Consider the following 12520-nt stretch of genomic DNA (forward strand, 5'->3'; position numbering starts at 1 on the left):
GTGAGTGTAGAAGTCTCTTTAAAATATATGGGCTAGTAGAGTGGAGAATACTCCTTGAATTCATCACATTGTAAAGTGATAAGAGTGTGTGTAAAGTAATTGGCAAGAACTAGTTACCTTTTCTTGTGTGGTAGTGCATCTAGGTAGACAAATTAAGACTAGGGTAAAAAATAATACTCATGATGAGCACCTTCATTTTTTTGCATTTTCACCAATCTCTATGATCTAAAATGAATTTCTTATTTAAAGAACCAATCTTTATGTAATTTCATAACAAAAAAAAAGAGTAATTAGTTCAATCATAGAATTTGGAAAGTACCTATGCCACCCAAATGATGGATTGTTATGATGGCCACAATGACCATTATGAGACAAAATATTTTCACTAATGAATTGTGAATACATCACAAAATTTGCATCGAAAATGTTGTTATACAATTAACGTGAAATTTTATAGCTCATGAAATGGGGGATACTCACAATTCTACCCTGCTTAAGTCCATCACATTGTCTACAAAAATGAGTGTATAGTTCTCTATGACTTAGTTATTTGAGCTTTCTATGAGTTAGTTAGTTGCCATTAAAAAGGTAATAGCTTTTCTTGGCAAGTGGATATCATGTTCTCTACAAATGCATGTGTTAAGTGATAGGTAAAGTTAGTTAGTTTTCTTGTGATGTTGCTAATGTGTAAGAAAAAAATCAGTGTTTGTTAAGAGCTATTGAACTTTGCTTGTCAGATACTACATTGTCTACGAGAGTGTGTGTTGAGTGAGAGACGGAGTTGGTTATTTATGTATCATGTGTTCATGGATAAGGAAGTAGTGTCTTCTTTATGAGTGAGTTAGATTCCACTCTTCATTTGTGAGTTTTTTAAAAAGCTCAAATCCCATTAAGATGATGTGTTGCTTACAACTCAAGTGAGGGAGGCATTTTGAAAGCTAAGAGGCTAAGCTAAGGTTGAGATGAAGTAGAAACAACCATCTTAAACAAGAGCAAACAACATGTGCAATTGGATAAATAGTGTGCATCATGATGAGAAGAGGCTATTCTTACATGGTTTGTCACCAAAGTGTCCATCCTCTCTCTTGGAGGGAGTCATCATAAGATAATCTAGGAGAATTGAGATGCAAAAATTGTTTCAAAACTCAAAGAAGGGCTAACTTAGATGAAGCTAACCCCCTATTCAAATCTGTAGGGGCAAGGATGAGGGCTCCCTTGAGCAATTGGAGGGAGCCCATCATAGGCTTGATCTAACCCTGATTGCGTACAAGCTCCACAGGCTCCACACCGCCCCTCTGCTCCATAAGCCGCCATGGGTACCTCAGAATGAGTTATCAATCTGAGAAGAGTCTCCTGCATCTCTCTTCCACTACTCCATGGATGCACACTTGCCTTCACATTTAGAATGTTTTGCGTAAGCAGTTCCAATAAAGGATACCTGCCCAAATAGGCAACATCACATTAGAATAGAAGGAGAATCACATCAGAGAGTAGAAAACCTTAGTAATCTTAGATTAATAGAGATAATTAAAGAGATACATCAGAATAGAAAACGTTAGTGATTAGCATAGAGATTAAAGGTCAAAGAGAGGTTGGCTATGCACATACCCTCGTCTTGGAAGAACATAATCTTGTGAACCTAGCCTCAAAGTGGGGCAGAAATCTCCAGAGCCATCACCAGCATAGATAATCCTCTTCATACCGGCTGGGAATTCACTTCTAATTGCATCAATTACCATTCCCTAACGCATCCAAATGAAAATAAGTCAGAAGGTGAAAAACCCGAGTAGTATTGGTTTAAAGACATTGAAATTACCTGAGAATTAGCAGAAAATGTAGCTAAAAACCAACCTTCTTTTGGGTTAAAGGGTGACTGAATTAAGGTTAAAGGGTGACTGAATTAAGGTTACCTTGCACATGTTAGGGGGACAGAGTGGGCATCCATGAGGAGGCTCTGACTTGGGGTGAAAAGGTCCAATGTGGAGCCTTCCTTGTTCATCCACAACAGAAGGGTTGGTGTGGATCTTTGTGAAAAGATGTGTAACCTCATACTTGTCTAGGATTGTTTTGATGAAGAGAACGTTAGCATCACTGACAATTCTCAGCTCACACCTGTAATTATTTACAAAGGCCCACCCAGAGAGCATATTATGATGGAAACAAGTGCAAAATAGGCATATACAGTTAATACAAAATTTGGATTGGTATTAAGGAGCTCATATATAATTGGTTTAACCAAGGGCAATATAATAAGGGCAAAAAGCCATAAAATAAATAGGAAATTTGAGATTGTATTAGGAAAACTCACATTAAAGTTAGAGCAATAATAAAAGTAGAATTTGAGAGAGCGGTGTGTGTACCCAAGGGCATAGGCTGCTTTGATTGCTGTGATGGTTTCGGGCTGAAGGGGGACAGAACGCAAGGCTTCTTGTATGTCGGAGATGGTCTTGCCGTGGGCATGGAGAGCTGCCATGAGGGCATCCTGCAAAATTAGCCAATTATGAAAACCGGGATTCAATAATGATGAAAAAAAAAGAGGAAGAAAAATGGTGTTGAAAGCAATCTCGGAAAATGAATAATCGAATAATAAGAGTGATTTTTTTTTTGTGAGAGAGAGAGAGAGAGATACCATCATGTCGTTCCAAGGGAGGAGTTGGGCTTTGAGGGAGTCGAAGAGGGGGGTGGCTCCCAGTTGCTGTGCCACCCATGGGTCGCTATCCACGTCGATGACAGTGCAATCGAAGTCGAAGATCACAATTGTTGTGTTGTCCATATTGCTCTCTAATTCCTTACTCTGTGAATAACAACAGCAGCATGTAAATGTACACAAGAGAATTAATGTAAGCAATCCCTACCTTAATCTCTATATATATAGGCGCCCCCTCCCACACACCCACACCCACACACACACCCACACCCCCACACACACACACACACACACAAGACAGTGAGGGGGCGCGCAAATGCCCTAAGAATATGCCAAACGGTCGACGTGAAACGACCGCGCCGCCACGAGTAAAGCTTGCTGCTTTACGAAGTCGGCTTTCCTCGTGCCTTTTCGTTATTTTTCCCAATATTTTCATATATATTCGCTCGGTTACCAAAATAATTCGGGCCCAGACGTGTGTGAAAATCGATTAATTAGTGAAAAAGATGTGCATTTTTGCCGCCCACTATTATCCCTGTTCCTTTGTATGTGAGGCCAACAAGGAAAATATTCCTCCTCACATCCTCACACTGCCTGAAGGCTCAGCTGCTTTGCAAAATCTCAAGGCTGTCAAACGGAGAGCATGTTCTTCAGGTGATGTTGTGGTATGGTGTTTACTGCTGTATGTATAATTTTCTGTATATCCTACGTTCAATCTTCGGCTGCATGCGTATGTGCATCGTAGGCACAGCACCGACACGTCGTGTGCCACCACGAAGAGAAAGAAGGGGCCCAAAGTGTGTGAAAAACGACAATTGATTCATTAGTGAAAGAGATGCTCTTTTCTTTCGAAGGCGTTAAGGTTTTTCGTATTATTTTATCTGAAGATTAAGGCAACCTTCGTACAACTTTTTATCAAATGTCATATATAATTTCTTATTTCGTTTCTTCTCGACTACTCCTTCCCTTCCCTCATCCCTTTCTTTTTCTTCACATTGGAAATAACCCAAAATTCATTAATAAAGAATAAGGTGGAAGATGTGTTGAAGTATTTGCCTAAAGGGAAAAGTCCAGGATTGGACTCAATGAGCTTTTCACAAAGTATGTTAATGAGTTGAAGGTCCCTCTCGCTTCTATTTTTTTAGGAGGTGTGGAATACAGGTATCATAACTACGAGTTGGAAGATCGGGCTTATACATTAATTGCCTAAAATTCCATCCCCAATTAATCTATGTCAATGGAGACCAATCACATTAATGGGGGCCATGTATAAGATATTTGCAAAGATCTTGGCCAACAAGTTGCAACGATTTCTTCCTACTTTGATTCATCCAAGGCAATATGGATTTATTAAAGGTTGTCATATTTTGCATAATATACTAAATGTACAAATTGGAATTGATTGTGCAAGGGCTTTGAGGCAAGAGGTGGTTATGATTCAACTGGATATTGAAAAGGCTTATGATCACGTTAGTTAGTCTTTTCTTTCATATCTTATGTAGGCTATGGGATTTGGTCCTCGCATGTCTTGTGTTTGATTTATACCATTAGCCAACATGCAGTGGCTAGGCTTATGATTAATGATGGTTGAGCCCATTCATTTAATGAGATCGGTCAGGTAGGGATGCCCACTTAGCCCTCTCTTATTTGCAATTGTTACGCATCCAACCTTAACTCGACTGGATATAAGCTAGTGGAGGACGATGAAGTTGTAGGGCTTACTCTTCCAAAGGAGAGAGCAGATGGTCGACCAGGCATTGGAAGATGACTCTTTCATGTTCCCTGAGGCTTAAAGAGATAATGTTTAGAAGGCTATGGCTGTTTGGGATTCTTTGGTCTTGCTTTAGGGTTATACATTAATATGCAAAAATCTATGCTAAAATCGAGAGTGATTTGCTTGGTTTGGGATGGAATGGAAAAGTCATACAAAGCCTAGATACATCACACACCATTTGGGTTATCCAATTGGAGTTGATGTTGATTCACAAGCTTTGTTGGCATGGATTTCTGCAAGGATAAATGATAAGTTTGTATATTGGAAATCTCATGGTTGGCCTATGCATGTTCGGCTCAAAGTGGCACAATCCATTATGATTAGCATGATATCTTTTTTCTTGCCTTTATTGCCATGCACGGGAAAAACTTTGCATCAGATACAACAACCAATTAGATTTATACTATGGAAAAGAGAAGGAAATAAGCTAAGGCAGACATGAATTTCTTGGGAACATGTTACTCCTCTAAAGAGGAGTGGAGCGGGGTAGCCCTATTAGATGCCCGATTACATATGGTCGCTACTAGGAGATGGCCTTTATTGCAAGATATGTGTGTATCTCAAGAGCCATGGGTGGTAATGGCTAAAACCCTCATAGAGGAGGTCACACTTGTGCATGGCAATACTAGGATTGATGGTACATGGTGGGATGTAGTGGATGGTTCCCAACAGGTTCGAGTAGTGGCCTTGGCTCTCCTTTCTCATTTGATGATCTCATGGAAGGAGGTGTTGGCACACACTAAATGGAAGCCTTCAGATCAGCGGCGGCGGCGGCTGCAGTTGAATTCTATGGTAGGTGTTGGCTACTTCATGACTTCTGGAGTGGCCTGACAAACTTGTTGAGCAGCCAAAATTCAATAGAATGGATTGATTGGGACTAGTGAGAATAATGGATGCTTTGTTGCCACGTAGAGGCCGCTTATTATCTTTTTGAAAAATCGGTCAATATTTTTGGGTTCCATGTGGATATGTACAATTATCGGAGAAGGTGAGGGCACGACTTACATCATTTGGTGATATTCCTCAATTGGAGGATTAGCAACCTTGGTTAGATTGGGCATTTCGAAATCCTCAACACATTTTTCCACCAGCATACAACAAATCAAGCGTACTATATGATGGTGTGGAAGATAAGCGTTAGATCACTAAGAAGGCTAATATGGTATGGAACACCATGAAAAGTTTTCATTTTTTCAGGCAGACGAGTTTGTGGCATATTTGGTTAACTATGAATGCCTTCATATTTGATGCAAAAAATTTGGTATTACAGCTCACATAGGTCATATAAAATGGCTACTATTGTGGAAAGTATCTTCCTTGTAGTTATCTCATTTGGTGAAGAATGACACGCCTATATTTTGGATGAGGGTACTCCGAGCTACACCTGTGGTTCGTTCGTAGTAATTAGTGAGGGAAATCTAGTACATCACCTGGCATCCATGTGGCTATTTGTAAAGTAATTTTTGGTAATATATCTTCTATTATGAAGAGAGAGAGAGAGAGAGAGAGAGAGAGAGAGAGAGAGAGAGAGAGAGAGAGAGAGAGAGAGAGAGAGAGAGGGGCATGGGGGGGATGCTGACAAGGCAAAAAAAACTTCACCATAAAAAAATTAGTTGGGGTTTTGAAAAAAATATTTGTGGAGAAATTTAATACATAATCATCAAAATGGAAACACTAGGGTAAGGGTAGATCTCAGGGTGGGGGTATATTCTTTTGTCCTACATTTAGATGGGCCACACAGCCAAGGACCCAGCCATATTTCCTAGCACCAACTAGTACACTTTCTTTTTGCAAGGGGGGCCATTCATATTATGCATTGATGGTAAAATTGTGCCGTTGGGGAGGAACGAGATTCAAACCCATGACCTCCATGCCCTAATCCACTCCACCACACCAATTGCTTTGATACTCATCATTTTGAAATCATTAATAGCATTGTGGCAATGCACTTTTCAAGTCAGCAACCAAAAAGTGCACAATAATTTGGGGAGGGATCACCTTTCATAAGGCAATAACCCACCCCTTTAATATTTATCATGACCCAATTCTGTGACACCAGTAGTATTAAACAATGGGTGATAACTAGAAAGATACATCTGAATAAGTTTATACTATTGTGATCTTGCTTATTTGAGATTTCATTTACATCTGAATAAGTTTACATTATTGTAATCTTGCTTATTTGAGATTTCATTTATGTAAAAGGGGTGTAAAAGTAGGGGACAAAATAATCTTTAAACCTTTTTGAAGTCAATCCTATAGAAAAACCCTTCTTGCCATAAGTTGAAAGAGGAAATGATAATTTTGAACAAGAAATCCCTTCGATTTTCATTTAATTACAACCATTTTTAAAAAAAATTGAAGGCGATATTTTCATCTTCTCCTCTCAATGTAAGTTGTATTTTCCATGAGTTGAACCAACACTAAGATTGAAGTGAACCCATCTTTTTGTGAAATGTAGGGCAAAGTTTCTCAATTCAATTAAGTAAATGATCACATTCAAGCTACATAGTGCATGCCTTAGGGTACTCCATTATGATCATTTACACCCTCATGCGTTGCCAGATAATTTACATCCTCATGAGTTACGATTGATAATTGACTCCTACAATTGAAGCCAACTCCAAAGTCAAAAAGCAACAATTGGAGTACTTATTAGGATAGCTTTATTATTTTAGAATTGACATAACAAAAGAGAGGAAATTAAAATAGGAATTATAAGTAATGGTTAAGGAAAGAAGAATAGATAAGGACCAAGTGATAAATAAAATCCTAAATAGCTTAAAAAAAGGATTTTGGATATAGACTACCTAATCGGTGAGGTGAAATAGAAAAGAAGAGTCAACATCGAGAATAAGTTTAAAAAACCAAGATTAGGAGAAAGAAACAAGACAAACAGATAGAGAATGGAAAAATGGGAGAAGAAAGTAGGAAGGAACAAAAAACTAGGAAGACTAAGAAGATAAGATAGAAGATTACAATCAAAGGAAGAACGTCATAGAATCAATGCTATAGTGAAGATAGAACAACCTAGGTCCAAGACATAGAAGAATGATATAAGGGTGCATGTTCATGTAATTTCAGTCATAGAACTACCTATGTTCAAGACATGGAAGATTGACCAAAGGGTGCATGTTTGTGCAATTTTAGTCATGGGCTTGAATTTACAGGTTGAGGGATGAGGGTGCATGTTCATGCGTTTGCCTTTACACGCAACCTTCTTCTCCGTATCTATACATAGGGGAGAGCTAGAAGAAAGTATTTGGAGTATCCACCTTCCAAATTTTCAAAATATTTATAGGCAAAGGATGATTTCCTATAAAGATTTTGGCCCAAATATCTTAAATGATCTTGAACAACTTAAGCAAGGAAAAGAAGATGTAACGGGCTCCCTAGAAAGATTCATAGAGAAAAGACTCTATGCTTTAAATGACCCAATTTTCCTCACAGAAAGAACAAAGGTATGGGTTGCTGATGAATAGATTGATGGGCCCAAGACCATGGAGTATGAGAGTACATTAAGCACACAAAAACATCTAGGTGTTTCCCTTATAATACCCTACATATTGTAGAGGTTTTACCAACCATGTTTTACGTCTGTGGATCCCTCTCGCCTTGTATTTTATTAATGCAATTTATGAGATGTAGAGAGAGAAAACATGAATAAACGATGAAAATTATCAATAGTTGAGGTATAATGTTGGAATTAGGGTTGCAAGAAAGCACACAAAGCTCGGAGAAGAAGCAAGAATGCACACAACACACAGTGTATTAGATTGTGTCAATGTACAAAGATAAGTTAGCCCTAAAATAATGGGTGTATATACAAGCCGGGGGAAAAAACCTCCTAATAAGGAGGGAAAAGTGCCCCGACGGTCCTAAGTGTGTTCACACATATCGTGCTGCCTATATATATGGCAACAAATCCCCCCTGGGAGTGATGGTGTAAACGAGAGCTAGCACTCATGTATAGGGAAGTGCCATGCCCGAAGTAGATCAGTCCACAAAGGGGAGCAAGCCCAAAGCTTTGCGGAAAGCTTCAAACTTCTCACGAGGAAGCGCCTTTGTGAAAAGATCGACGAGGTTGTCTTGTGTTGGCACATATGCCAAGGTGATCTCTCCTACTGCTGCTGAGAGTCTCTCCCTGACATAGTGATAATGCACCTCAATATGCTTTGTGCGAGCATGAAAAACTGGGTTTCTCGCAACTACCAATGCGCTCTGACTGTCAGTGTAGATATAGGTGGCATACTCCTGTCCAACACCCAAGTCAGCTATAAGCCGTCTAAGCCACACACACTCAACCGTAGCTGTGAAAGCTACCCTGTACTCAGCGTCACAACTAGAAGTGGCCACAGTAGGTTGCTTCTTGCTCAGCCAATAATATGCATGAGCTAGCGAGCATGAAACAAAAACCACTTGTGGACACTCTTGTGTCATAACAACCAGCCTAATCTGAGTCTGAAAAAGATATAAATCTGGCAGCAACGATCCCCCCTTGGGATAAAACAGCCCAAGATGTATGGTGCCACTCAAGTAGTGAAAGATGCGTTTAACTACCTTCCAATGCTGAGACCCTGGGCTATGCATAAACTTGCTCACCTGTGAGACTGCAAACTGAATGTCCGGCCTCGTAATGCATACATAAATGAGGCAACCAATAGCTGTCTGATAGAGTGTAACATCAAAGTGATCTCGAGCATCATGAAGACTCAACTTCAAATCTATCTCCATTTTCGAGTAGCAATAGGCTTGCAGTCTTCAAGGCCAAATCTCCGCAACAATGTCTCAATATACTTTGTGTGACACAAAGCAATACCTCCATCACACTGCTTAAATTATATCCCCAAATAATGATACAAATGTCCCAAATTTGATATCTCAAAAGAGGCATTCAAACCAGCCTTAAAATCAGCAATATGACTATCATTTGGTCCTGTCAGCAGCCAACCAATATTTTGATTTTTGTGCCTCATCAAATGAAAGAGGTTCTTTCTCTTCACACATACAAGACACAGCCAAAGCATAACAATCCGATGCATAAGAGGCATGCTGAAAACCTGAACGAGTACGACTAGACATAGGTGCATCAATTTTACTATCACGCAAGGTTTGCACCAGCCATTTAGGCATACCTGTAGCATGCTCATTTTTAGCCCTATCCTCATAAATTACATCCTGTAAATCTGCATGAGAAAAAGGCTGGTCTATGATGTCGTTTGAAATCTGCATAGGCTGAATATTTGCCTCATTAGGACTTACATTTGAATTCCCACCTGTAAATAGAGGCAACAACGTATCAAATACATCCCCTGAGCTCACACTTGTCTCTTTGGTACATGATAACAAAGGTTGCACAGTATCTTCCACAAAAACAACATCTCGACTAATCAAGATACACTTTGATTGTGGATGATACAATTTGTAACCCTTTCTCTCAGCACTGTAACCAACAAAAATTCATTTGACAGCCTTATCATTCAATTTTCTACGTTGTTGCACAGGCACTAAAGCATAGGCCAAGCAACCAAAGACACGCAAGTGACCAATAGAAGGCTTCCTACCATGCCAAGCTTCGTATGGAGTAACAGACTGCAAGGCCTTAGTGGGACACCTGTTGAGTACATATGCAGCACACATGACAGCCTCAAGCCAAAACGCATGTGGCAAAGCTTGGCTCTTGACCATACATCGTGCCATCTCCATAAGTGACATGTTTTTCCTCTCAGCAACACCATTTTGCTGAGGGGTATACAGCACTGTACATTGGTGTTTTATCCCACGACTAGCCAGAAATGCATCAAACTCTTTAGACATGTACTCCCCCCCTCGATCAGAACAGAGGGTGCCCACAGTACAATTGGATACATTTTCAACCATAAGCAAAAACTATTTGAAGTACAAAACACTTCGGACTTTGCCTTCAGTGGATATATCCATGCATGTCTTGAGTAATCATCAATGAAAGTCATGAAGTACAAGTGTTTACCAAATGACGGAGTTTGCATAGGCCCACATACATCACTATATACAAGTTACAATTTGCGAGTGGCCCGCACAGAACCATCCTTTGGAAACATAGAACGCTACATTTTGCCCAAAATATAGCCTTCACAAACATGTTTTAATGGTGCCTCAAGAGGGGGAAATGAAGCAACCATATCAAATTTCTACAAACGCAGCAAACTAGCAAAGTTCAGATGACCAAAACGAGCATGCCATAGTTTTGTATCTGAAACTGCCTTTTCATCAGAAACTGCATTTGCTGAATCTTCCACATACTTGTCATAAGAATTGAGCCTATACAGCCCACGAAACAAGGTGCCAGATGCAATAATCGTATCACCAGAAGTCAAATCATGAACAGTACATCTGTCATCCACAAATTTGACTACAAGTCCAAGTCTAGCAAGTGCAGAGACAGACAATAGATTCTTCTTTATCCCTGGCACATACAAAGCATCTGAAAGTGTGAAAGCGCTGCCATTTGTAGCAGTAAGCATAATTTTATCGGGTAAGAAGCATTATTGGCACATGTGACAGTATTCCCATTAGAGACAGCCTCAAGACAAGTGAACATATCATGATGCAAGGTAATGTGCTTTGTAGCACCACTATCAAAATACCATACATTAGAGTCAACAAAAACTGCCAAACATGCATCATGTACAGATGGGTCATACTGGCAATACACGCTAAATACCCATTTTGTATCCTGCACAACATTTGCATAATCTGTATTTGTAGAAGCATCCACTATTGTGGCTGCATTTGACTCTTTCTTCTTTGCCTCTTTAGCCTTTAGCTTAGGGCGATTCTTAATGACATGATCAGTTGTTGCCTTACAATAGTTGCACCTGATCTTTTTCTTGCCTTTATCAAGAGCCTTCTCAAACCTATTGTTGCTACTTGTGGAAGGAGAAGAAGTTGCAGACCTACTAATAGGAGAAGAAACAGTGGAAGGGGCTGCCTTACCACTTCTTCTCTGCTGGGCAGCAACAAATGCCTGATCAATTGCACGCTGCCTAGCACTGTTTTTCCTGGACTGCGCTTCTTGCAAGAGCTTGTTGACTAAAGTATCATACTTGACAACATCAGGTCTGTCCTCAGTAACAAGTCTCCACGTGGAAGCAAAAGTCTGATATGACTCAGGTAAAGTATCAAAAACAATCTGCACAAGAGAATGATTAGGAATAATCTCACCTGCAGAAATCAACTATTCCTTGAGATCTTTAATCTCAGCAAGAAAAACATTCATGTCATCATCTTCCTACATAATCTTCGATTCTATCTCTTTATGCAAGTAAGAGATTTTTGCCTCGTTTTACGACCTGCATACAAAACCTGCATACAAAGCAGCTAGAATATTCTAGCTGCATACAAAGCAGCTAGAATATTCCGAGCCTGTTTGCTTTTTTAGCTGAACGAATATGTGGAGTGATGTTATGTTTGACAAAAAGTGCAATCAAGGCATGAGCTTGCGCATCTTTACCATCCCAACGAGCTTGTTCAGCAGTGGGTAAAACAGCAATAACAGTACAGCTGCTAGAACCTGCAACATCCTCAACAGATCCTACATCCATAGAACCTGGACGTACATCCATACCCTGCACAATGTTCCACACTCCTTTTGCAACCAAAACATGCTGCATCATGTATGCCCAAAGTGGGTAGTTGCTGTCTCCATCCAATTTGTCATCAGCACAACATGCGAAATACATCATTGCTGTTATCAGCCATGGCCATTGGACTAAAACTGATGCAAAAGCTACCTGTAATGAAGCAAAGACTGAACAAAAACAACTCGTGCTATGTAGCACGGTCCACAATAGAATACGTATTCCTATTTTGCAGAAAACTACACTGTCAAAATTTCTGCACAAAATGACGAAAACACCTGTGCAAATGCAAAAATGGAGCCCGAAACGACCTCAGATGCAATTTTTGAGAATGCAAATCCCTACGAGATCAATCTGCAGAGCATAAGGACCTGCAAGCGCTAGTGAAAGCTTACCTCAATCGGAGAACGTGAGTCGGAGGGTGCTAGCGGCGTAGCCCTGGGAGCCGATGCCTGCTCTGATACCCATTGTTGGAATTAG

General features: G+C 39.9%; 1 protein-coding gene across 1 annotated transcript; it reads right to left on the reverse strand.

Annotated features, from left to right (window-relative positions):
* Positions 1 to 904: 904 nt before the first annotated feature.
* Positions 905 to 2857, reverse strand: LOC147635580 (inorganic pyrophosphatase 2-like). The gene is made up of 5 exons (XM_086802211.1): positions 2630 to 2857; positions 2361 to 2482; positions 1911 to 2112; positions 1609 to 1742; positions 905 to 1438 (listed from the first exon to the last, which is right to left on the reverse strand). Exons 1-5 carry the CDS (start codon positions 2771 to 2773, stop codon positions 1180 to 1182), a joined length of 861 nt encoding a protein of 286 aa, XP_086658337.1. The 5' UTR covers positions 2774 to 2857; the 3' UTR covers positions 905 to 1179.
* Positions 2858 to 12520: the final 9663 nt, after the last annotated feature.

This window comes from Cibotium barometz, chromosome 9 (genome assembly GCF_041138505.1).
Source record: "Cibotium barometz isolate CiBa-2024 chromosome 9, ASM4113850v1, whole genome shotgun sequence".
NCBI classification, from domain to species: domain Eukaryota; kingdom Viridiplantae; phylum Streptophyta; class Polypodiopsida; order Cyatheales; family Cibotiaceae; genus Cibotium; species Cibotium barometz.

Coding starts and splice junctions, on each gene's coding strand:
- LOC147635580 (XM_086802211.1), bottom strand. CDS start 2,773: ATGGACAACACAACAATTGTGATCTTCGACTTCGATTGCACTGTCATC. Junction 2,113..2,360: donor AAAGCAGCCTATGCCCTTGG/GTACACACACCG, acceptor AAATAATTACAG/GTGTGAGCTGAGAATTGTCA. Junction 1,439..1,608: donor TATGTTCTTCCAAGACGAGG/GTATGTGCATAG, acceptor CTATTTGGGCAG/GTATCCTTTATTGGAACTGC.